This window comes from Manis pentadactyla, chromosome 16 (assembly GCF_030020395.1).
Source record: "Manis pentadactyla isolate mManPen7 chromosome 16, mManPen7.hap1, whole genome shotgun sequence".
Lineage (NCBI taxonomy): Eukaryota > Metazoa > Chordata > Mammalia > Pholidota > Manidae > Manis > Manis pentadactyla.
Window position 1 is genome coordinate 34,796,839 of NC_080034.1, and position 22,760 is coordinate 34,819,598.

A 22,760-nucleotide genomic window follows, 5' to 3' on the forward strand; every position below is an offset into this window, starting at 1 on the left:
GAAAGCAAAAAGGCTCACAAACACATGGAGGCTTAACAACACACTCCTAAATAATTAATGGATCAATGACCAAATTAAAATGGAGATCCAGCAATATATGGAAACAAACGACAACAACAACACAAAGCCCCAACTACTGTGGGACACAGCAAAAGCAGTCTTAAGAGGAAAGTATATAGAAATCCAGGCATATTTAAAGAAGGAAGAACAATCCCAAATGAACAGTCTAATGTCACAATTATTGAAATTGGAAAAAGAAGAAATGAGGCCTAAGGTCAGCAGAAGGAGGGACATAATAAAGATCAGAGAAGAAATAAATAAAATTGAGAAGAATAAAACAATAGCAAAAATCAATGAAACCAAGAGCTGGTTCTTCGAGAAAATAAACAAAATAGATAAGCCTCTAGCCAGACTTATTAAGAGGAAAAGAGAGTTAACACAAATCAACAGAATCAGAAACGAGAAAGGAAAAATCATGACAGACTCCACAGAAATACAAAGAATTATTAGAGAGTACTATGAAAACCTATATGCTAACAAGCTGGGAAACCTAGGAGACATGGACAACTTCCTAGAAAACTACAACCTTCCAAGACCGACCCAGAAAGAAACAGAAAATCTAAACAGACCAATTACCAGCAACGAAATTGAAGCGGTAATCAAAAAACTACCAAAGAACAAAACCCCCGGGCCAGATGGATTTACCTCAGAATTTTATCAGACATACAGAGAAGACATAATACCCATTCTCCTTGGAGTTTTCCAAAAAACAGAAGAGGAGGGAATACTCCCAAACTCATTCTATGAGGCCAACATCACCCTAATACCAAAACCAGGCAAAGACACCACCAAAAAAGAAAACTACAGACCAATATCCCTGATGAACGTAGATGCAAAAATACTCAGCAAAATATTAGCAAACCAAATTCAAAAATACATCAAAAGGATCATACACCATGACCAAGTGGGATTCATCCCAGGGATGCAAGGATGTTACAACATTCGAACATCCATCAACATCATCCACCACATCAACAAAAGGAAAGACAAAAACCACATGATCATCTCCATAGATGCTGAAAAAGCATTCAATAAAATTCAACATCCATTCATGATAAAAACTCTCAACAAAATGGGTACAGAGGGCAAGTACCTCAACATAATAAAGGCCATATATAATAAACCCACAGCTAACATCATACTGAACAGCGAGAAGCTGAAAGCTTTTCCTCTGTGATCGGGAACAAGACAGGGATGCCCACTCTCCCCACTGTTATTCAACATAGTACTGGAGGTCCTAGTCACGGCAATTAGACAAAACAAAGAAATACAAGGAATCCAGAATGGTAAAGAAGAAGTTAAACTGTCACTATTTGCAGATGACATGATATTGTACATAAAAAACCCTAAAGACTCCACTCCAAAACTACTAGAGCTAATATCGGAATTCAGCAAAGTTGCAGGATACAAAATTAACACACTGAAATCTGTGGCTTTCCTATACACTAACAATAAACTAATAGAAAGAGAAATCAGGAAGACAATTCCATTCACAATAGCATCAAAAAGAATAAAATACCTAGGAATAAACCTAACCAAGGAAGTGAAAGACCTATACCCTGAAAACTCTAAGACACTCTTAAGAGGAATTAAAGAGGTCACTAACAAATGGAAACTCATCCCATGCTCCTGACTAGGAAGAATTAATATCGTCAAAATGGCCATCCTGCCCAAAGCAATATACAGATTCGATGCAATCCCTATCAAACTACCAACAGCATTCTTCAATGAACTGGAACAAATAGTTCAAAAATTCATATGGAAACACCAAAGACCCCGAATAGCCAAAGCAATCCTGAGAAGGAAGAATAAAGTGGGGGGAGTCTCACTCCCCAACTTCAGGCTCTACTACAAAGCCACAGTAATCAAGACAATTTGGTACTGGCACAAGAACAGAGCCACAGACCAATGGAACAGAATAGAGACTCCAGACATTAACCCAAACATATATGGTCTACTAATATTCGATAAAGGGGTCATGGACATACAATGAGGAAATGACAGTCTCTTCAACAGATGGTGCTGGCAAAACTGGACAGCTACATGTAAGAGAATGAAACTGGATCACTGTCTAACCCCGTACACAAAAGTAAATTCGAAATGGATCAAAGACTTGAATGTAAGTCATGAAACCATAAAACTCTTAGAAAAAAACATAGGCAAAAATCTCTTAGACATAAACATGAGTGACCTCTTCTTGAACATATCTCCCCGGGCAAGGGAAACAAACGCAAAAATGAACAAATGGTACTATATCAAGCTGAAAAGCTTCTGTACAGCAAAGGACACCATCAATAGAACAAAAAGGCATCCTACAGTATGGGAGAATATATTTGTAAATGACAGATCCGATAAAGGGATGACATCCAAAATATATAAAGAGCTCACACACCTCAACAAACAAAAAGCAAATAATCCAATTAAAAAATGGGCAGAGGAGCTGAATAGACAGTTCTCTAAAGAAGAAATTCAGATGGCCAACAGACACATGAAAAGATGCTCCACATCACTTGTCATCAGAGAAATGCAAATTAAAACCACAATGAGATATCATCTCACACCAGTAAGGATGGCTACCACCCAAAAGACAAATGTTGGTGAGGTTGTGGAGAAAGGGGAACCCTTCTACACTGCTGGTGGGAATGTAAATTAGTTCAACCATTGTGGAAAGCAGTATGGAGTTTCCTCAGAATGCTCAAAATAGAAATACCATTTGACCCAGGAATTCCACTTCTAGGAATTTACCCCAGGAATGCAGCACTCCAGTTTGAAAAAGACAGATGCACCCCTATGTTTATCACTGCACTATTTACAATAGCCAAGATATGGAAGCAACCTAAATGTCCATCTGTAGATGAATGGATAAAGAAGATGTGGTACATATACACAATGGAATATTACGCAGCCATAAGAAAAAAACAAATCCTACCGTTTGCAACAACATGGATGGAGCTAGAGGGTATTATGCTCAGTGAAATAAGCCAGGCAGAGAAAGATAAGTACCAAATGATTTCACTCATATGTGGAGTATAAGAACAAAAGAAAACTGAAGGAACAAAACAGCAGCAGAAGCACAGAACCCAAGAATGGACTAATAGTTACCAAAGGGAAAGGGACTGGGGAGGACAGGTGGGAAGGGAGGGATAAGGGTGGGAAAAAAAGAAAGGGGGCATTACAACTAGCATGTATAGTGTCGGGGGCGGGCACGGGGAGGGCTGTGCAACACAGAGAAGACAAGTAGTGATTTCACAGCATCTTACTATGTTGATGGACAGTGACTGTGAACGGGGATGTGGGGGGACTTGGTGAAGGGAGGAGCCTAGTAAACATAATGTCCTTCATGTAATTGTAGATTAATGATACCAAAATAAAATTAAAAAGAAAAAAGAATGCTGAATACCAAATGATAATGTAGGAGAAGGACTGGAGTTGGGAAAATTATCATTTTGCAATCATTATAGTAAAGACTGGTTTAGGTAAGATTCATCAACGGATGCTAAATCTAAGAAACACTTTTGAAGAGGACCAAGACATTTACATGGTCATAAAGAGTTTTCCCATAGATTGCTTACAAGTTACCAAAGCAAAAACAGTAACTGTATAATGGAATTGGACAACACCTTGACTGGGTCAGTGAGTCAAATTAACATCAAAAATGAGGGGCTGAAGGACATCTCTGCCTCCTAATATAAAACCATGAGAAGGACACACCACTTATGTAGTATTCTGGTTGGGAATATATAATCTGAATCTAATCAACAAGAAATACCAGACAACCCCAAAACAAGGCATGTTGTATTAAAAAAGAAAAGGGTGGTGGTGGTGAGGGTGATGCAGTCTGCAAAAATGTCAGTATCATTAAAAACAAAGGCCATGAAAATGTTCCAGGTGAAAAGAATCTAAAGAGATATGCCAACTAAATGCAATTCTTGAACACAGACTGGGTTCTGTACTGAAGGTAACAAAATGCTTTTGTATAGGAGAGTTTTGGATCAACTGACAAAACTGAAATATGGATGACAGATCTGATAAAAGTATTGTATCAGTATCAACTTACTGAAGTTAGTAACTATGCTGTGGTTACACAGAATAATATTCCTGGTCTTAGAAATCATGCACTGAGGTTTATAGGAATAAAGCGTTCTAATGTTTGCAACTTACTCTCAAATGGTCCAGGAAAAAAACCTTTAATTTCCAAAAAGAAAAGTTAAAAGCAATAAACTGGGGGCCTTATCTAATTTAGAACTGTTTAGAGTGAGACTCAGACATTCTATTATTTTAAAGTTTCCCAGGACTGAGAACTGCCTAGAGAAATGGTTTTCAAAGCACGATCCTCACATAACCAGCAGCAGCATCCAGGAACTTGTTAAACACGTACAGGCCCTAATGAATTAAACCCTTAAAGGGAGGGGCCTACACCCTCCTTGTGATTCTGATGCCCACTCAAGTTTGAAACTACTGACCTAGATTATGAGCTCCTATGTTCTGTATTTCTAGCTCCTATATTCCTCAGAAAACCTAGCAAAATGATCTGTGCATAGTCATATCTCAATAAATGCTTGCTGAATTTAGTTTGACAATTAATGATAAGGCAGAAATGATCACTGAGGCACTAGGAGATGATAAACTAAAGGTCCCAGCTAAAGTATCACTCTGAGTTCCTGTGAATATAAAATTTATTTTTAAAGCAATAAGGGAAATCAGATTACTCAGGAGGTTAGGAAAAGCACTGCTGTCCCAAAAGGGAGCATATCAGCTTACAGTTTGTTAAGTTACTGTCAACTGAAAATATGCAGTAACTTTTGCAAGCTCTTAGACTGGTATTAAAAATTAATTCTGTGGTTCTAGGTTACAATGCACAGCAATTTAAAAGCCATGCTGGTGAGTATCATGCAAGACCTGCTTAGAGAACACAGCATCACATGGCTGTGATTGGCCCAGATTTGATGAGAATGGTCAGATTTCAGAACATCCTTTAGGTGGCATTTGGAGAGACAAGAATCCTTTAATGAGAATGAGCTGATCAATTTACCTACTGAGTAGAAAATGAAACAAATAAATCCATTTTTATGCAATTGTTTTCTATCTTAAGAAGTTAAACTGTTGAAGCTACTCTAGGATATGGGATATTATCCCAGCCTCACCATATGCGTTTTCTAATTGGCACCCTGAAAGATTTCACAGAAAAAGGGTGTTACTTTGGTATTGTTGATTTAAAGGTTATCTAGTCACAGCAAGGCAGAGGAGAACTCATCTTCAAAATTCACCTCCTTATTGAAAGCCCTTGGAGTGTTTTGGCAATTAACAATTCCTATCACCTCTAGCTGTTCCCTATGTGAGAAGGCTCAGAACTCGCCTTACAAATTGCTCTTTTGAAGATCAAAGGGAAACTGAATGTGTCTGTGTGTGCTCTCGATGAGATTGTAATTTAATGGAATTTTTAGAGAAGGCTTGCTGGCAGTGTTTGGATGACAGCCCCGGGGCAGAAGATTCAGGGGAGCTTGGCCACTCTTCCCTTTGGAGCGTCTTCCCTGTCTTTAATTGGCACCTCATTAGAAATTAATGAAAATGACATCCTCTGTTCTTCCTGCTCTAGGCGTTGAATGCTACAAAAAGGCCCATCACAATTCATAACACATTCAATTTATATAGCAATGGCTCTTAAGCATTATTTATGAGATGTGAATTTGTCAGTAGTTAATAACCTGTACAGAGTAGAAGGGGGGTAAAAAAATGATTGTGAACACACACACACACACACACACACACACACACAAGAAAGATTTTCTTTAGTGGAACAGTGTTCTTTTGAGTTCAAACTACCTTCCTGAGTCTTCACTGTCAGTAGTAAATTATTGTGTTTCCCCGCTCCAAAACCTTTCAAGGCAATTAAATGTCTCTTCAACACTCAATGCATCATCAAGGAAATAACCGCACCACTCACCCTTTCCTAGAGAGAGTCAAGCAGACAGGCAGGGGAAACACAAGAGCTGTTTGTCAAAGACAGTCTTGGAGGCATATGCTCCCACTGCTGTCCTTCATTTGAAAGTGTGGCAAGAGACTCAGTCACTTTTCTAGGCACTTAAGGGTAACACACTCAGTGGGCCAAAATGAACTTCCAGCTCTTTCTAGGATGCTGTATCTAGAGGGACTGCAGAAGCTGAGGGTTCTTCTCCCAGCAGAAAAACCAATTTCTCTATAAGCTGACATTCAGAATTGGCACAAGCCAACGGACTACATGTTAGATCATTTGAAAAGAATGCAAATCTATGGCAAACCCAATAGGCACTTAGAAATCCAGCCTCCTGCCCAAGAGGTGAAGAGTACAGAACAGTATCTGAATTTATCAGGAGCAGTCAAGATGGCTTCACTTAGGAGCACGTGAAGTCACCTAGCATGCATGTATAGATTCCTTCGGCTGGCTGCTACACCTCAGCAAGTTGGGTTGTTTGCATCAAAGCTGAAGGGTACATCGAGAGACTTGGGTACAACACCCCTGGATCACTCTGAGCTAAACTGTGAATTCTGACAAGGACAGGCAGTATTAGTCACTACTGGAGGCAAGACAGCACACTTGGCAGACCAACTGTTTGACCCATGAGGGCAAATCCTGTATACACCACACTTTGGTTACTTTCAAGAAGGAAACAAGAACAGAAGGTAAAGGAAAATCCCATGATTCTAACTGAGGAACAACCAAAGGCCTGTGTTATAAAAGCAAAAGGCAAAACGATCAGATAGGCTTCTAAACACTGGTAGCAGACTCAACTGCCGAAACTCCCCCAATAGTTCACAGAAATACAAAAAAACAAGAACTTGCAGGCCACAGAAGATCAGACAAACCCTTCAATACGGGCCAAGTTGATTAGCCATCATGCCCCTGAGTTTCCTTGACTAATCCCACTGTTCCTCCCTACGTCACCAGAATATAAAATTACCTGGCAGGATGGATCAAGATGCAACCTAAGAATAAGGTTCTGGGCTCACCTGGGCTCACACGCATGAATACAACTCAAGTTTAAAAAAACTCTGCCAACAGTCTCTACTCCTACCTCTTACCCTACCTTTTTCTTTACACTTTCACACAAGCACTTAATAAGATAACTAAATGCCAAGCTAAAAAATGAAAACTCGTGCGGCAACACCTGTACTCCCCATGCTGGTCCCTGCTTCTGCAGCTGAATATTTGCCTCTGATCTCATTGAGTATCACAAACCAGAGTGGCAACAAACAGATTTCTGGTCATGACAGAAACAGGAGTTCCAACTTAGCTTCCATGCAAAGCTGGTATGCCCTCCTTTCCTTCTCATTTCCAATAATAGATAATGGAGGGCAGGAGCAGCAATGCTAACTCTTTGGAAGATAAAGGACTCTGAGTAACTCTAACTTTAACTGCTGAGAAAACCATCTGGTCCTGACAGCCAGCATCAGTACTTGCAGGATATCTATGGCTAACCCAAAGATGCAAGGAGGTAAAGCTCATTCCTAAGAGACAAAGGATATAGGATTCTCTGGGTTAGAGCCAGGCCTCAAAATCTGCCTGATAAAAGCTCTGTCCCACAGAACAGTTTTATAACAGTATGCTTTAAATCAGGAAATAAAAACAGGGACAGGAAAACCATAAGTCAGCCTAAATAATGCAGCTACACAATTTTGCTTCTGTGTGACATGATATATGTGGTCAAAGGGAGAGGAAGGATTGGTCTAAGTTTTGTTCTGCTGTGTGTAGGCATGACAACTTTTTAAGAATACATCCCTGTGCAGCAGTTTTAAGAGCTGGTATTATACTGGATAATACAAGAAAGAAAGATTATTTTTAAGCTATTTCAAGGGGTTAAATGACAGTGAATTATGGTCCAAAGAAAACAGTTTTCTAATCAAACTTTAACTTAAAAGGGATATGGGGGGCAAAATCTTCCACTTATTATATAGTAAAAAGCTCATGCAAAATTAATTTAATATCTGAATTTTATGGTACATACTTCAGAATTTTGCTGGTTTGGTTAATTTTTAACCAAGTCATCAGTGAGAAGCAGAGCAATACACAGTGGGGAGAAGCTGAAAGCAGTAAGTGGTGACAAAGCAAGCCCACAAAAAGTATGTGTAAGCGCACAGCTGGGGATGGTTTGCCTTTTTTCTGTGTGTGAGAGGATTAATAAAGGTGTTTAGAAGTAAGAATCCTCTATTCCTGATTTCTCAAGCTCCAAACCTGTATCTCACAGGGAGCAACTCAGGAGAAGCATAAGAACAGCAGCCTCTTAGGAATAATTTCCAGAGCTCTGGCAGGGTGTCAAGGACACAGCCTCCATCACGCCATTGGGGGAGATGCTTACCGCAGCGGCATGATCCCAATTCCTGCTGCACCAGCTCCAGTTTGGTTTGGCACTGGAAGCACCGACGACGACTCTTCTGTTTAGATCGGCTGGTTTCTTCGGATCGCTCAGTATTCTCCAGTAGTCGGGGCCGCTTCACTGGTGAAGCCTCATTCTCAGACTGTGAATCTGACCAAAACAACACATTTGGGGGTCAGGGTTAGTGCCTGGCCTGGCAAGCACAGCTGATTAATGTACTGCCAGGCATTCTTCTGACCAGGCTCCTGCCCTTTTCCAGACACTGGACCTGTGTGAGCAAGAGCCAGTTCTGACTGGCCTAGTTTATACTACAGAATTGTGACAAGCAGATACCTTCACAGTTGATTTCAAACAAGCTAGGTCTGAGCTAGAAGGGGGTGGGGGGGCAGTTGGTTCAACAAAATCAGTTCTATGTTATTGCTTTAATAACAGCTGTCTCTACGAGAAGACCATTCGAGCTGGAATGGGATCCTCTCTTTGCACCCTTTCTTTGGGCTTTAGCTGTTTATTGCTTATACTGATTATTTACCTCTTTGTGAAAATTTGCTAGTCCTCAAGGAGAATTAAATTCTTTAAAGAAGGGATTATGTCCAATATTTCTTTTATCACTGTTTAGCACAATCCATAGCTAAAGCCAGTGTTTGATGGGTGATTAAATAACCTCTTCTACTCCTAAACTTGATTAAGCACACAAGAATCAGGTTCTAATACTGAAAATTACTCCAACTTTATTCAGCATGAAGGAATATCCCTGCTTGTTCACAAGCAAGCTGTCCCAAAGCCTCCATTGTAGTGTGGTACACTTGGCACAACAATCCGAGAGTTGGCGTCAAATTGGCAGGTGGAGGGAAGTGTAGTGTGTGACAACTTGTGTTTTGTATAACCTTAAAAAAGTAACTGAAATGCAATAAAGTTTGTAGCATAGGAAGGCTGTAAATATCTCTTGCCTTCAAAAAAGGGACAGCACTTGGAGACTCTCTACTCCTGTAATTGTCACTTCCTACCAAGGTTCCAAAGTGGTTTGTGCTAAACCACCTCTGGGAGTCTCCTAAATAATTTTCTTCCAAATAGATCCAGATCCCCCCATTCTCACCCCTCTACCACAACCATGCTGATCCAAGCCATCATTGTCTCATCCAGCCTAGTAAATATCTTAACTGGTTCTCTTTGCTCACCCACCTCCTTTGCCCCTATTCTGTTCACTGCACAGCAGCCAAGTGGTCCTGCTAAAAATCAAGTTTAGAACCACTTTGCCTGCCTGCTTAAAACCCTCTAATAGCTCCCCTTCTCAGAGTAAAAGTTCAAATACTTAATATGATCTTCAAAAGGCCCTACATGATATGCCCTCCTCTCACCTCATTTTCTGCTACTCTCCTTTTGCTCCATCCACACTTGCCTACCTATTGTCTCCTACCTCCGGGCCTTTGCACCTTCTGTTTCATTTGTTTGGAATACTCTTCACCCAGATCTACATGGAATCTCACCTCTTTTAAGTCTTTCAAGTCACTTCTTCAATGTAGTCTTTTTCCCTGATCACCTTTATCTAGACTACTCTTGTCCCCCTTCCCTCACACTTTCTCTCCTCCTTTTTCCTGTCTTTTATCCCTCCATAGCATTATCTTTTAATATTATTCCCTAGGAGAATGTGAACTCCTGGAAGGCGGAAGTTTCACCTGCTTTGTTCACTAATGAGCCCTCCATGCCTAGAACTCAGTAAATATTTCTTTAATGAATGAATCCTCTCCTAGGCAGTTCTGATTTTCTATTTAAAGTGGCTCTAGTAAGAAGCAGCAGACTGTTGGATGTGTTTCAGTGAAGGCTGCCTGTATCCCTTTCCCTAGCTTCCTCCTATGTAAAGAAAATACCACACTTCTTAACCGAGAGCACTCACTGGCCCTGAGAAGTGACAATGCTAACATTTTGCTCCCAGTCTCCCAGTCCACTGCACTGTGCACTGACTTATGGAAGGTACACACTATTCTTAACAACTGTAAACTTCATTTTTCATCTCATTTAGTTCTTCCAGTCCTACATGACATTTTCCCCCAATACAAGCCAACTAAACAGGTCTTTGATGAAAACAACTGAAAGCAAGTTTAGCCTATTTCCCAGCTCTGCTGAGCGAAGCTGTCCAAACTGAGTCAGTGTGATGACTGAGGCAGCCACAGACACACCAGGCCCCTTTCCCAGCAAGCAACAATCTAAATGCAAATCATTACAAAGCAGCCAGCCAAAGGAATTCACCTCCTATGAGCCACACTGCTCTCTGGGCGGGGGCCGGGGGGGGGGGGGAGCTTTTTCACAAACCAGTAATGGCACTATTTGTATTAATAACCCTATTTAGACCTTTTTTTGTTGTTGGGGGTGGAGGAGAATGTAACAAGAAGAGAAAATTCTAGAGTAAAAGCCGTAACAAAAAAAATGAAGTTTGTGCTGGGACAAGGTCCTAAATCTGGAGCATCCTTATAAGAACTTATCCCCCAATCCTGGGGTGCGGGGTGGAGGAAGAGAAAGAGAGAAGGCTCTGCACAAGAGGAGGCAGTTGAAACCTTTGCATTATTGTTAAAATCCAAAGCTCCTTGAAATGATGAGAGCATACCTCTAACATAAAAAAGAACTACTCAAACCCTAAGCCTTTTTTTTTTATTCACCCCACTATATGGTACAACCACGCAAGTGTCCAGAAATGCAAACTTCACATTCAAAGCCGTTTCCCACGTGTCTGTCCCAAACTGTCAAACTTGCTGCCTACCCGCACAGCACTCACCTTCATTTCTACAGCAAACCTTTGCTATGATGAGAAGACTTTTTTTTTTTCAGTGCCTATCCATAGCTATTTTCAAATAAGCAAGGGAGTAATATGCAAAGAAATAATGCCTAAGATTGGGAACAGAATTCACATTTATATAATTATAATCACCACTGGCCATCACCAAACAACCCACTTGAAGGGGCCCCCAAAAGTCAGAAGGCCTGTCCAGATGTGATCACTTTTCTTCTAATTCCTCACCTTGTCTGACCAATGAGCATTCGATAATGAAACTAAGGAATAAGTCCACATGGTCTCATGCTGAAATTTTCCTTAATGCACTCCACATTACATATAAAGACTACTGAGTTATTTGTCCTGGTAGGCAGGTAGCACAGGACATTCGTAAAATAAGGGGTCCTAAGGGAAGCGCCTGATGTTGCCAACAGCTTCTGGTTGGGCTGCACTGGCCATCCTAAAAGAACACCATTCAGACCTGGTCAGTCCTCTGAGAGTCAATGTCTTGGCATCTGCACAAGTCCAAGACCAAAGGCATCCAATGTACAGAACGTTTCAGCCATGAGAAGATGTCCTTAATGATCCTAAACCAACACAGATGAAATGTTTACAAGAATGTTATTTTTTTTTTAGAATCAAGGAACTGTTCCCAATATTAATATATCCATAATTTTTATGCTTGTGAATATTAATCTTCACTCAGTCAATGGCCTAATAGATGGAAAGGAAGCCTTGAGCCCACTAATGCCCCCCACCACAAAAACAGAGGGGAAATAAGATCCCTAAACTGTTTACTGCTCCCCACACGCTGCCATCCAGGAAGGTGACTGTTACATACATAACTTCTTGGCAAAGCAAACTGTTCTTTGGCATTTTCTCACAAGTCAACTTAGCATTTTAATTAGAAGCTAATGAAATAAATAGCGGTCTACAGGATCATCATCATGTCTGCATGAGAAATTTACATCTCCTCTGCTAATTACTTAATGAAACTTTGGCCATGGGGTGAGTTGCCTAAGTAAGAGAAACAGATGTCCAGGGCAGGGATTCTAATTACATAATAATGAACTAAATAATTCAACTATTCAATTATAATCTTATGTCAATTAAAAAAGGACTACCAGAAAGAAAAGATCCAAACAGAGTGAACACTAAAGGAACCCTCATCTACTGTCCACATGTGAGTAACTTTGATTATTCATGTTTTTGCTCACAAACATCATTCCTTCTACCCTGAAGCATTTTTAACTACCTCAACAATGACGGAAAGCACCTAACAGTCTACTGGCATGATCTGAACTTGGGCAGTAAGGGTTAAATGTGGAGAGAAAGGTGAACAGAAATAACTCTCACACGCAGTTTTAACTGTCAGAAGAAACGAGTCCTTGCAAGGAGCATGTTCATTAGCAGCAGGAGGAGCTGTAGTGGCAAGGTAGAAACTGTTCCCACCCCAGGAGGTAAGAGTGACTTCTAATCAAGGTCCTTCATAAAGGGCCCATAAAGCACACGTTTCCCAGTCTGCTTTTCCTTGAGAACCTAACCTAATCTGTACATCCCCACTTAAGGGCTGCTACACTCCCATGCCAAGTTCACAGTTCTTGGTATTTACCAGATCCCCTCTTCCTCTCCCTATGTTTAATAGAATGAGAAGCACATTAGATCTAGTCAAAGTGAAGTCTGATGAAGAATCATGTGATTAACTGAGAAAGGAAAATCTTAAGGAAAAGTATTTTACCTTTCAGCTTCCTAGGTTTGAAGGTAACTGCTGCTTAATTTGTGACAGAGAAACAAGCACAGTGATTTAAAAAACAGTCTACTGAAAAGAACAATTATTCTAATTTTATTTTACTAGCCCATTGCAGAAAGTAGTGGTAAGACTTCCAATTTAGGAGCACCGTTTAACTGGAAAGCTTGACTGGAGACAACAAACAGCTACTTCTTTTAAAATTCTGTTTTGTCTCTGACAGAAATTCACATTTGTTCCTTACTGTCACTGTTCTTATCTTTATTACTCATATTCTCACCTGAAAATTTCCAAATAAATTGTGTCAGGCCTGTCAGAGTTGAGTCCCAATCTCTCTTGATCTCCCGTCGCTGTACAGCTGGCAGCGGGGCTGCTGTACACCCGGGGCTGCTAACCATGACTGCAGCCTTCTGACATTTCAGGCAGGCTCTTAGCCCTCTGCACAAGCCAGCACTCAAACTCAGAGTAGGAGAGAGAGAGAGAAGCAAAGTGGCAACAAAGAGGAGGAAGCTTTCTTCCTTCGCTTCACCCACACCTTCTCTCACTTGTAAGAAAGGAAGATGAATCTGTTTAATCTCAGGCTCCATGACAGCTTTTGAGGCACTCAATCAGTTTTTTAGAATCTATCACAGTCTCTTGACAGACTGACATTTATGATCCCAACAGCCTGTGCAAACATCAGTAAGAGCAATAATTAATGAACCTTCACACATCACTGCTGTCTCTCCTTTGACCATTTGAAAGGAGCTTAAGCTGCTGAAACCTCTGTCCATGAAAAATACCACACTTTTACTGGAAAAATTGATAGAAGAGACCAAAAGATCAGTTTTATATGTACTTTCTGTGTTTCTCATCATGCTTTGCTTTCAGAGTGTATGCAGAGATTAGATTCATCCTTTCTTGGCATTTTACTCTGTGTGTCATGTAAGAACTTCAGGAGAGAAAACTCCCTCATTACCCATTAAATATTATTTTTCTACCTTGTTCAACTGGAATTTCTTCCTTTCTTATCTTCCTAATGTCCCTAGAAGAATTCTGGAATAACACACCTGTTAAAAAGAGCCATTACATGGACAGAAAAAGAAGTTCCAGTCTTTGGAATAGGTTATTAAAATTTTATGGAGAATGCCTTCATTTTCATTTGATACATGCTATGAAGATGAATCTTGCTTGAAATACATCTAGGATGCTGTATCTTAGATCATAACCATTTCTAAGGTCAACTCTTTACATTGCCAGGCTGTACTATTCTTAAGCATTAATCTCTGTCTTCTCTTCCATCTGCACCCTCACCCCCCAGAATATTTTCTCTGGCTCTCTCCTTTGCTATTAAGAGATATATCTGAGGGTGGTTTCCTCCTTTTCTATCATAACCTCAAGACTGAAAGCAGACCTCTGACTCTTCCTCCCTGCTGGGAACCCAAGATCAGGAGACCTGGGGTGGCTAATCCCAAAATGGAACATACACTCCATTCAGATTCAACAACTGTTAACAATCTGTCACAATGCTTTACTTTCCCCCAAAGCATTTGAAAATAAGTTACAAACATCAAAATACTTCATACATATACATCTAATAAAGGCATTTCATTATATGACCAAAATATCACATCTAAGAAAATTAAGACTAATTTCCCAATGCCATCTAATATTCAGTTCATATCTAAATTATCTCCATTGCTCTCAAAGGCATGTCCAATCAAGTTTTATGTGTTACATTTGAATCTTACATCTAAATCTCTTTTAATCTAGAACAGTATATGCCCACATATATGTGTATGTACCACATTCTAGATTCTATGGTTGTTTGCCTGCCTGCCTACCTATCTTTTAATGGTGTCATTTATACTATAAGAAAGGAGATTTTTCAATTGTACATCTCCTCTGTTACATATTCAGGACCAGAAATGACTTCCTCCACTGCATCTGCCGCATACTGGACATCAGAATAGAAATTCATCTGTGGATGGATGCTTAGGTGAACATTAGGAAATGAGCGAGCCACCAGTGTTTTAGCCCACATTTTCTTATAATCTGCTGGCATTCTCTGTGCTGAGGTTGGTCCCAGAAGGCCACAAGTCACTCCTCCAATTATCTCCTTTCCCACAGCTTCCTGGCCTTTTTCTGGTTGCCTTCCCTTACTGACTGGCTCTACACTGTTGCTAATTGTTGCTGTAAGACTGCTGAATCACTCAGTTCTCTAAAATTCTTCTTTACTTTAAACCTAAGGAAAATTTTCACCAAATTTAAAAAAATGTAAGCAAAAGCCCGGGAAGGTTCATCTGCAAGAAATCACAACCTCATTCAGTACAATGAAATTCTGTTTATTTGACCTAATTTATTTAGGTCTCTAGATTAATGAACACTTTGTTCAGGGCCATGACAACAGTCAGTATTTCATTAATTATTTCTCAAGTGCCCACTGTGTGCCAGGCCTGAGGCTATGACTTGGCAAATCAGGACTGTGTATGGTACTGATCTCTCCCTACAAGGAGGCCACGGTCCAGAAGGAAAGACATACAAATAAGCCTGCAGCATGAGTGGCATATAAATATATGAACAGAAGAATGCTATGACCATAAAATGGGCAAGAGATAAATTCTGTTGGGTAAAGTGATTAAGATGTAGAAGAAGGAAAGGTGAGAAAACTTGAATTTAAACTATATTGTATATATGTAGACATATGGTTTTTAGCTCACATTTGTCATCCTAAGTTCTTCTCTATAAAGGCTGCTTTTCAAAATACTTTCGTATATAAATTATTATTGATCTACCTTTTCTTTACTGAAAACCCTATCAACAGATAGGACTTTTTTTTGTAGTCTGGGGAGCAAAGGCACTTAGGAAAGCACCAGTCTGATAGGTTTCTAGGGAAAATAAAGCTGTTGCTTATCTTTCCCCTCTCTTTGGCCCCAACTGGTTCAGATCTTTTTTCTCATGAACATCTCACTAAAATGTCAATGGGCCAGTTTACAATTTTCCTTCTACCATGTTTATTAGCCTTAATGTCACTCTTTCCATCTACTCAGAAACCTACAGTTTATGGCCTGAACTGCCAATTTTTCTCTATCAGGAATCTTCCAAGCCCATTTTCTTTTTACTACTAAATGTTGTGAGGTAATTTAAGTTCACATGTAGCTATAAGAAATACAAAGAAATCTCATGTACCTTCACCCAGTTTTCCCTAACGGTAACATCTTGCAAAACTCTAGTATAGTATCATAACAGGATATTGGTATGAATACAGTTCAGCTATAGAACATTTTCATCACCACAAGAATCCCTCATGTTGACCTTTTACAGCCATGCCTACTTCCCCTTTCTCTCCCCTTGCACCCTGGAAACCCTTGGGAAAGACTTATCAGTCCTCCATTTCTATAATTTTGCCATTTCAAGAATGTCATATATATATGGACATATATATAGAATCATACAATATGTAACCTTTTGTCTAAGATCACTTTAAGGCCAGTCATCACAGTAGGTAGATATGATAAGAGATCCCTTAAGTTAAGCTTCATTAATAATCACAATAAATACCAGCACAAAATAGTTACTCTCTACCAGCACCTTCTAAATGCTTTTATAGTAGACACCCTTATCTGTGAGGGATACATTCCAAGACTTCCAGTGGATGCCTAAAACTACAGATTATCCAAATCCTACAAATACAATGTTTTTTCCTATACATAATACCTGTGATTAAGTTTAATTTATAAATTAGGCAAAGTAAGACATTAAAAACAGTAACTAATATAAGTAGAACAATTATAATAAGGCACTGTAACAAAAGTTATGTGTGAATGTGGTCTGTCTCTCAAAACATCTCACTGCACTGTGCTACCCTTCTTGTGATGACGTGAGATGATAAAATGCTGACATGATGAGATGAGGTGAGGTGAACGATGTAGGCAATGGGACCCAGCATAGTCATCTGCTCCTGGACCACAGTTGACCATGGGTAACTTTTAACTGTGTAAAGTAAAACCGTGGAAAAAAGGGGATGGACTACTATATATGTATTAACTCTCTAGCTTTCTTACTAACAAGACTATGAGGTAGGTACTGTTATTTACCTATATTTTAAGATGAGGAAACCAAGGCAAGGGTTAGGTGAATTGCCAAAGATCATAGAGCTAGTAAGAAAGAGTTGGAATTTGAACCCAGGGAGCCTAACCTACCGGCTCTTAACCACTATTGCTATTCTATTTCCAAATGGCTGTTATATCTCAAGATTCTACTTCCACTCCTCCATGAGAATACCTTACCACAAAGACAAGACTCTGCTGCTTCTTATATAAAGACCAGTGCTTCTGGGATGAGGATAGGGGACAGATCCTTGGCCAAGGGTGGGAATGAAAACAAGCTTCTCTCTCTGTGCCACTTAGAATCTCCTTATCCAAATAAGGTGGTACAGTTTTTCTTAAAATACGCCTCTGCTGAATAAGCCTACTTGTCCTCTGCTTTTAGAGTATGATTTGAAAGACTTACTCCTAATACCATTTTCTTACCATTCCTGCTAACTTTGGATTTCTATGGATTGTAGTCACAGGATTTAATGTATATAAAATCAGCTTTACTTTTAATTTTCTCTGTTATTTAAAAAAATCTGTCCACTAAAGTTTCTTTACTGATTATTTTTAGGATGCTATAAAAAGCGTTTTTTTTTAACCACCCAATAGCAAAAGAAAAGCCAGTTATTTTCCTCTGAAATGTTATTTCTTTTATTGGTTGGAAAAGGTAAAACATGCTTTCTTGCTTTATATGGGTCCCACAGGCAGAAATTTAACTTCCTTTTCTCAACCACCTTAATAGCTTCCTAGAACTCATACACCAGGTCTCTAAAAAGGCACAGATGAGGGTGGGTAGTCCATAGGCCCATAAACCACTCCTCGGCTTACCTTTAAAACTGCAGCCACCATCCCTATTTATTAAATTTTTATTATATACTATTTTCTTAAGGAGTCTCACCCATGAGCAATTTAAATTCTACAGAGGTGGGTGGTCAGCAGAACCTGTCAGACCAGCAATACAGTCATCTTTCTGGCTGGTACTGGCCTGGCACCATTTCCTTGCTGTAGATCTACCTGCGTGAGACCAGTCCTGCCTGCCCAACTAAGCTACAGTACTTTTCACCATAGATTTTTCAGTTACTCATTGAAGCTGACAAATGACCCTCAGTGGATAATCTTTCCTTTTTATATCCTGCTCAGGCATTTTAGAGCTCAACATTACAATGTATTCATTTAAAAAAATATTACAGCATTAGTAGAGTACAAAATAAGGTAACATTATTAAGGTAAGACAGAGAAAGAAGCAAGATTAAGAAACCCAAGAGAAAGATATACTTCTCAAAGGTCGCATGCCCAAGTTCCCTAATTCCTGTTCTTTGACCACAAATCACAGTCTATGACCATGAGGGTCTAAGACTTTTACAGTGCAAAGACTATTCTTGAACTTCTGTTCTACTATCTTCTCCAGTATTTCCAGAAATTAAGATCATCATAATTTATTTTCATTTACCCGAAGGGAAATTTCAGAGAATCCATGAAGTATCTATATATCCAGATTTATTTTCATATAATTGTGCATAAGATAGGCAATATTGTTTTCACTTAGTTCCTTAGAACACTCAGTTACAAGTTAAACTGCCTAAAAATATGGAATAAATCTACTTACTCTGTAGTTAGATGAAGCCTACAGGTTTTCAAATTATGCCATATAAAATTATACAACTGTTTGGAGCACCTGGGCAGTACTTGGGAATATAAGCCACTTCTTCCTACTACTGATATATCTTTGAAGAGGCTCAGAGGGAAGGGACAAGCAGAAGTCTTCAAATAATGTTGCACCTCCGAATAATCTTGCTCTCCAAAACATGAATGACCTGCCCAGGGGCTAAACCTAATCTGGCCTTGGGTTTTTTGTCAGGAAGACTGAAAATAGGTGTCCTTTATGGAAAAACATGGAATATGAGGATAGGATAGGGAAATGGGTAAAGATGAATGAGACACTAACACTATTTTTCTGGTTTTTTGTTAAAAATATACAGACAAAAAGTCAAATATTCCCATGCAAATCATCTCACTCCAATGAAGCTTAACTACCCTCACCATGGGTGTTTGTAATTTTCCAATTGTTTTTCTTGTCTCATTTATAGTGCAAGCCTCTAGGGGCAGGGACAGAATTAGCTATATTTAGTACTCCACTGGTGCTCAACAATCAATCAATCAATCAATCAATCAAAACAGAATATCTCTATAAAAGAAACAAGGTCCTAATGATGGTAATGTTGCAATGACAGACTGTTATCCTGAAGGCTGTGGCCCAGGTTTAATGTAAGGGAAAAACATTTGAATGTTTGTATTTTATAATTTAAAAAAATTCAGCTTGAATGCATAACTAAGTAGTTGCTAAAATTAAATAGCTGATTTGTTTTTAAACGATTTTTGTTTCTAATTTAGCATCAGCTTAATTCAGTTCCTCTCTCTACCTATCACTTGGTTTCTTCCACCCAAGATTTAGTCTTCTCTTCTGACTCATTACTCCGAGGGCAAATCTTTAAGCTTATAAAAAAATACTTCTGTGCCTTGTTTCAACTCTCTTTCTGATGTGAGGCTAAATGAACCTAAAGTTAGAACTTAGCATCTGATGACAAGGCTTGCCCAGAGAGAACCTTGTCCTTTTTATTTTTTATTTTTCTGAATGAGTACGTTAGTCATTACTTAGGTTATATCAGCGTAAATGTAGGTACTGCCAAGTGTGTAAAGGGTTGAAGAAAGCTGCCTTAAGAAAATGGCTCATGAAGGAAAGAAAAATAACCCCATTTGTGAAATGAGTTGCTACAAAATCAGAGGCAAGGCATTTTGCATAAAACTATTATGAAAATAGTCTTTAGTCCATATTTGAAACATGCAAGTAGCAACTGCCTACCATTTTAACCTCAATTCAACTGACTTGGCTCAACATTCTTCACTGAAAGACTTATCAAACTGTCCATGCTATGAACCACTGTACTTAAAAAAAAAAACAACTGTATATCAGTGTTAATTTCCCAATTTTGAAATTGTACTGTGGTTACTGTAAGAGAACGCCTTGATGTTAAGAACTGTACACTGAAATTTTTAGTATAACAAAGGCATCTGACCCAAACAGTTACAGGTAAGGATATAAAATATACACAACACAGAGGAGAGTCAAGAAAGTTAATGTGGTAAAATGTTAACTTTGGGAGGTTCCAGTTTGGGGTAGGTCTTTAACTGAGAATTCTCTGTAATCTTCATGTAACTTTTCTGTAAGTCTGAAATATTTGCAAAACAAAAACAAAAACACAAAAACTAAACTATATTCTGGAGTAGGCATACATGGCGATGATGGCTAGAGTGGCTGCTTAATTCTTTCCCAGAAATGTTGACACAGCTTAGGTCTACGGGAAAGTGCACGAAAAGATGGTTGTAGCAGGTAACCAACAGTAAGGTCAATCAATACTCATGCTTCTCCAGGTTTGTAGTAAAGTCAACACTAACCTTTAAGTACACTAATGATTAGTCAGAGACTTTTGTATGTCATTTTCCTAGTCTAATTCCAATAAGGGTTCATTTTTATCAATTACTTCAACTACTAATCCAGGAAGGATGATGACAAAGACCTTAAGATGTGATTTTAATTTTTCAGAAATGGATTTCTCAAAAGGAGGCCCCCAAAAAAGTGGATCTGAATCCTGTCAGTTACAGGAAGTATCAGTTAATGCCAAGATGGAACACAGACTCTGCTGCAGCTAACAGCTCCCATTTAAATAAGCACACACATGTTCCCTCCCTGAGCACAACTTTCTTTTAAAAGCCATCCTGTATATTTGGACATATTAATTCAAGCTGTAACATAGTAACATCTCTGGAGGAGAGCTGTTCAATTTTCTCTAGAAAAAAAGAAGCAGCACCCAGTATATATTTTTTCAAGTAAATATTGGCCCACATCCATGGTAAAAATCTTAAAGACTGCCATATTTTCTTTCTTTATCCCTTGCTAAAAAAAACAACAGAAAAATTAACACAATCTGAGTTAAATGCCCTATTTTCTTGCCAACATATGTATACATTTTTAATAAGTTTTGAAAGGGTAGATGGATGTGGGAAATGCATAACATGTAAATAATTCCCCTGTCCATTGAGCTAATAGAGATGTGGTTTATTTAAAATTCTGAGTTGTGGTTCTTCTATTTGGGAATGGCTTTCTGAAACTCAGTGGGTGGATACTGGTAATGAAAAGAGAGAATTCAGAACGGCAGAGAGCACAAGGCCAAATAAGCTTTTATAGCAGTGTGTCTGTATGCACTAAAAATAATTATACATATGTAGTGGGAGGTTGGTTAACTGAGCCCAAAGAGGCACTTGGTTGTTCATATAACTAATCACAATATGAAGTCCCCCATGACAAAAATGCTTTAAACTGTCTGATTTTTAATCATAAAGAACTGAATTTATTGGCTAAAATTTTCTCACATTGTTGGTTTAGATGCAACAGTCAGTTTTTTCATTGAAATTTTAACCACAAGAAAACTATCAATCCTCTGTGGCTCCTAAATTGTGATTTGCCCCAAAAAAGAAAAGGAGTTCTCTATTACAAGTATAGAAGCTTAGAAAGGAGATCAGGGAATAAGAATATTTTTTTGGAAGACAAGCTTGTGAAATCTCTGTAAGAATTACTTTCCAGATAGATACTGTAAAACTTTACTTTTAAAGAAAGGCCTAGAAACAAAACAAATAGAACAAAAGGGAAGTTTGTTTTTCCTAGTTCTGATTCCCAATTTTCTTAAGAAAGGGTTTTTGTCACTTCCCTCACCTGTCCAAACAAGGTCTGCTGAGTGCTCTCCCCTCTGCTCTCGACTTCCCTGACCTCCACCTTCCTTTCCATGTCTGTACTCTCCAATCTGTGTGGTCCTCATTATATTTCTGATTTCATCTCTTTTTCCAACCAGCCTATCTTGGTTATGTGGGTTCCTTCTCATTGTCCTTCTAAACTTCAAGTTTCTGTTCACTCACCTTTCATTCATATCATCAGGTACCTTCTGTCCACATCTCTATTACCTACTGAGCATTTATCAGGCACTATTGCATTTATCTCATTTCCCTCATAACAACTCTGTGGTTGGGTCTGTTATTTTAAAGAAGAAAAAACTGAGGCTCACAGACAGGTCCAACAAAGCTATGTAGTTGGCAAATGGAGCACTGGAATGTGGACTCATGTAATCTCCCTCTAGTGCTCACATTCTCAACCACCAACCTCCATACTTTCTCCCCTTCGAGATTAGGGGCTTTAACTTGGGTACATTCTCACCCTCTATATTTCCTAAGAATCACAATATTCCATTGAGGCGACCTTTTCCTTTTGTCTTCCACTAATGATTAAATAAAAAAATTATAGTCCTGACTGTTCCAGAAAACTTCTAGCTCAAGAGAACTAAACATATTTTCCTCGGACCTTTCCACATACCCAACTGAAATGAAAGCACAAAAATAACACGAAGAATGAACCTACTGTAATAAATATAATTGGATTTAACATAATCAACAAGAGATTATAAAGAAATTTCTAGACATTGGTAGTGATGGGAGTGGGCTGAAACTTGGGTGACTGCAGAAGTAGCAGCAGCCACTGGATGCAAAGAAAGCCTTAAGAGAAGCAGGGCAGAAACCAGGGGGATCACTACTGCATAGGTCTGTACCTCCCACCTTTGGAAGCAGCTCACATTTACCTGGCAAAAATGTGGACAACTCTTCTCTAAAGAAACTGAATGACCTGTCTAGGCAAAGTTGTTTCTGTGGTTCCTCAATGTCAA

The 22,760-nt window shown here is 39.0% G+C and overlaps 1 protein-coding gene across 1 annotated transcript in view; it reads right to left on the bottom strand.

The window, feature by feature from the left end:
- ZFAND3 (zinc finger AN1-type containing 3) overlaps positions 1–22,760 on the bottom strand; it is a 428,063-nt gene that overhangs the window by 27,614 nt on the left and 377,689 nt on the right. The window contains exon 6 of the mRNA XM_036907135.2: positions 8,394–8,561. Within this exon, the coding sequence (XP_036763030.1) occupies positions 8,394–8,561 (168 nt within the window). The remainder of the gene's footprint in view (positions 1–8,393; positions 8,562–22,760) is intronic.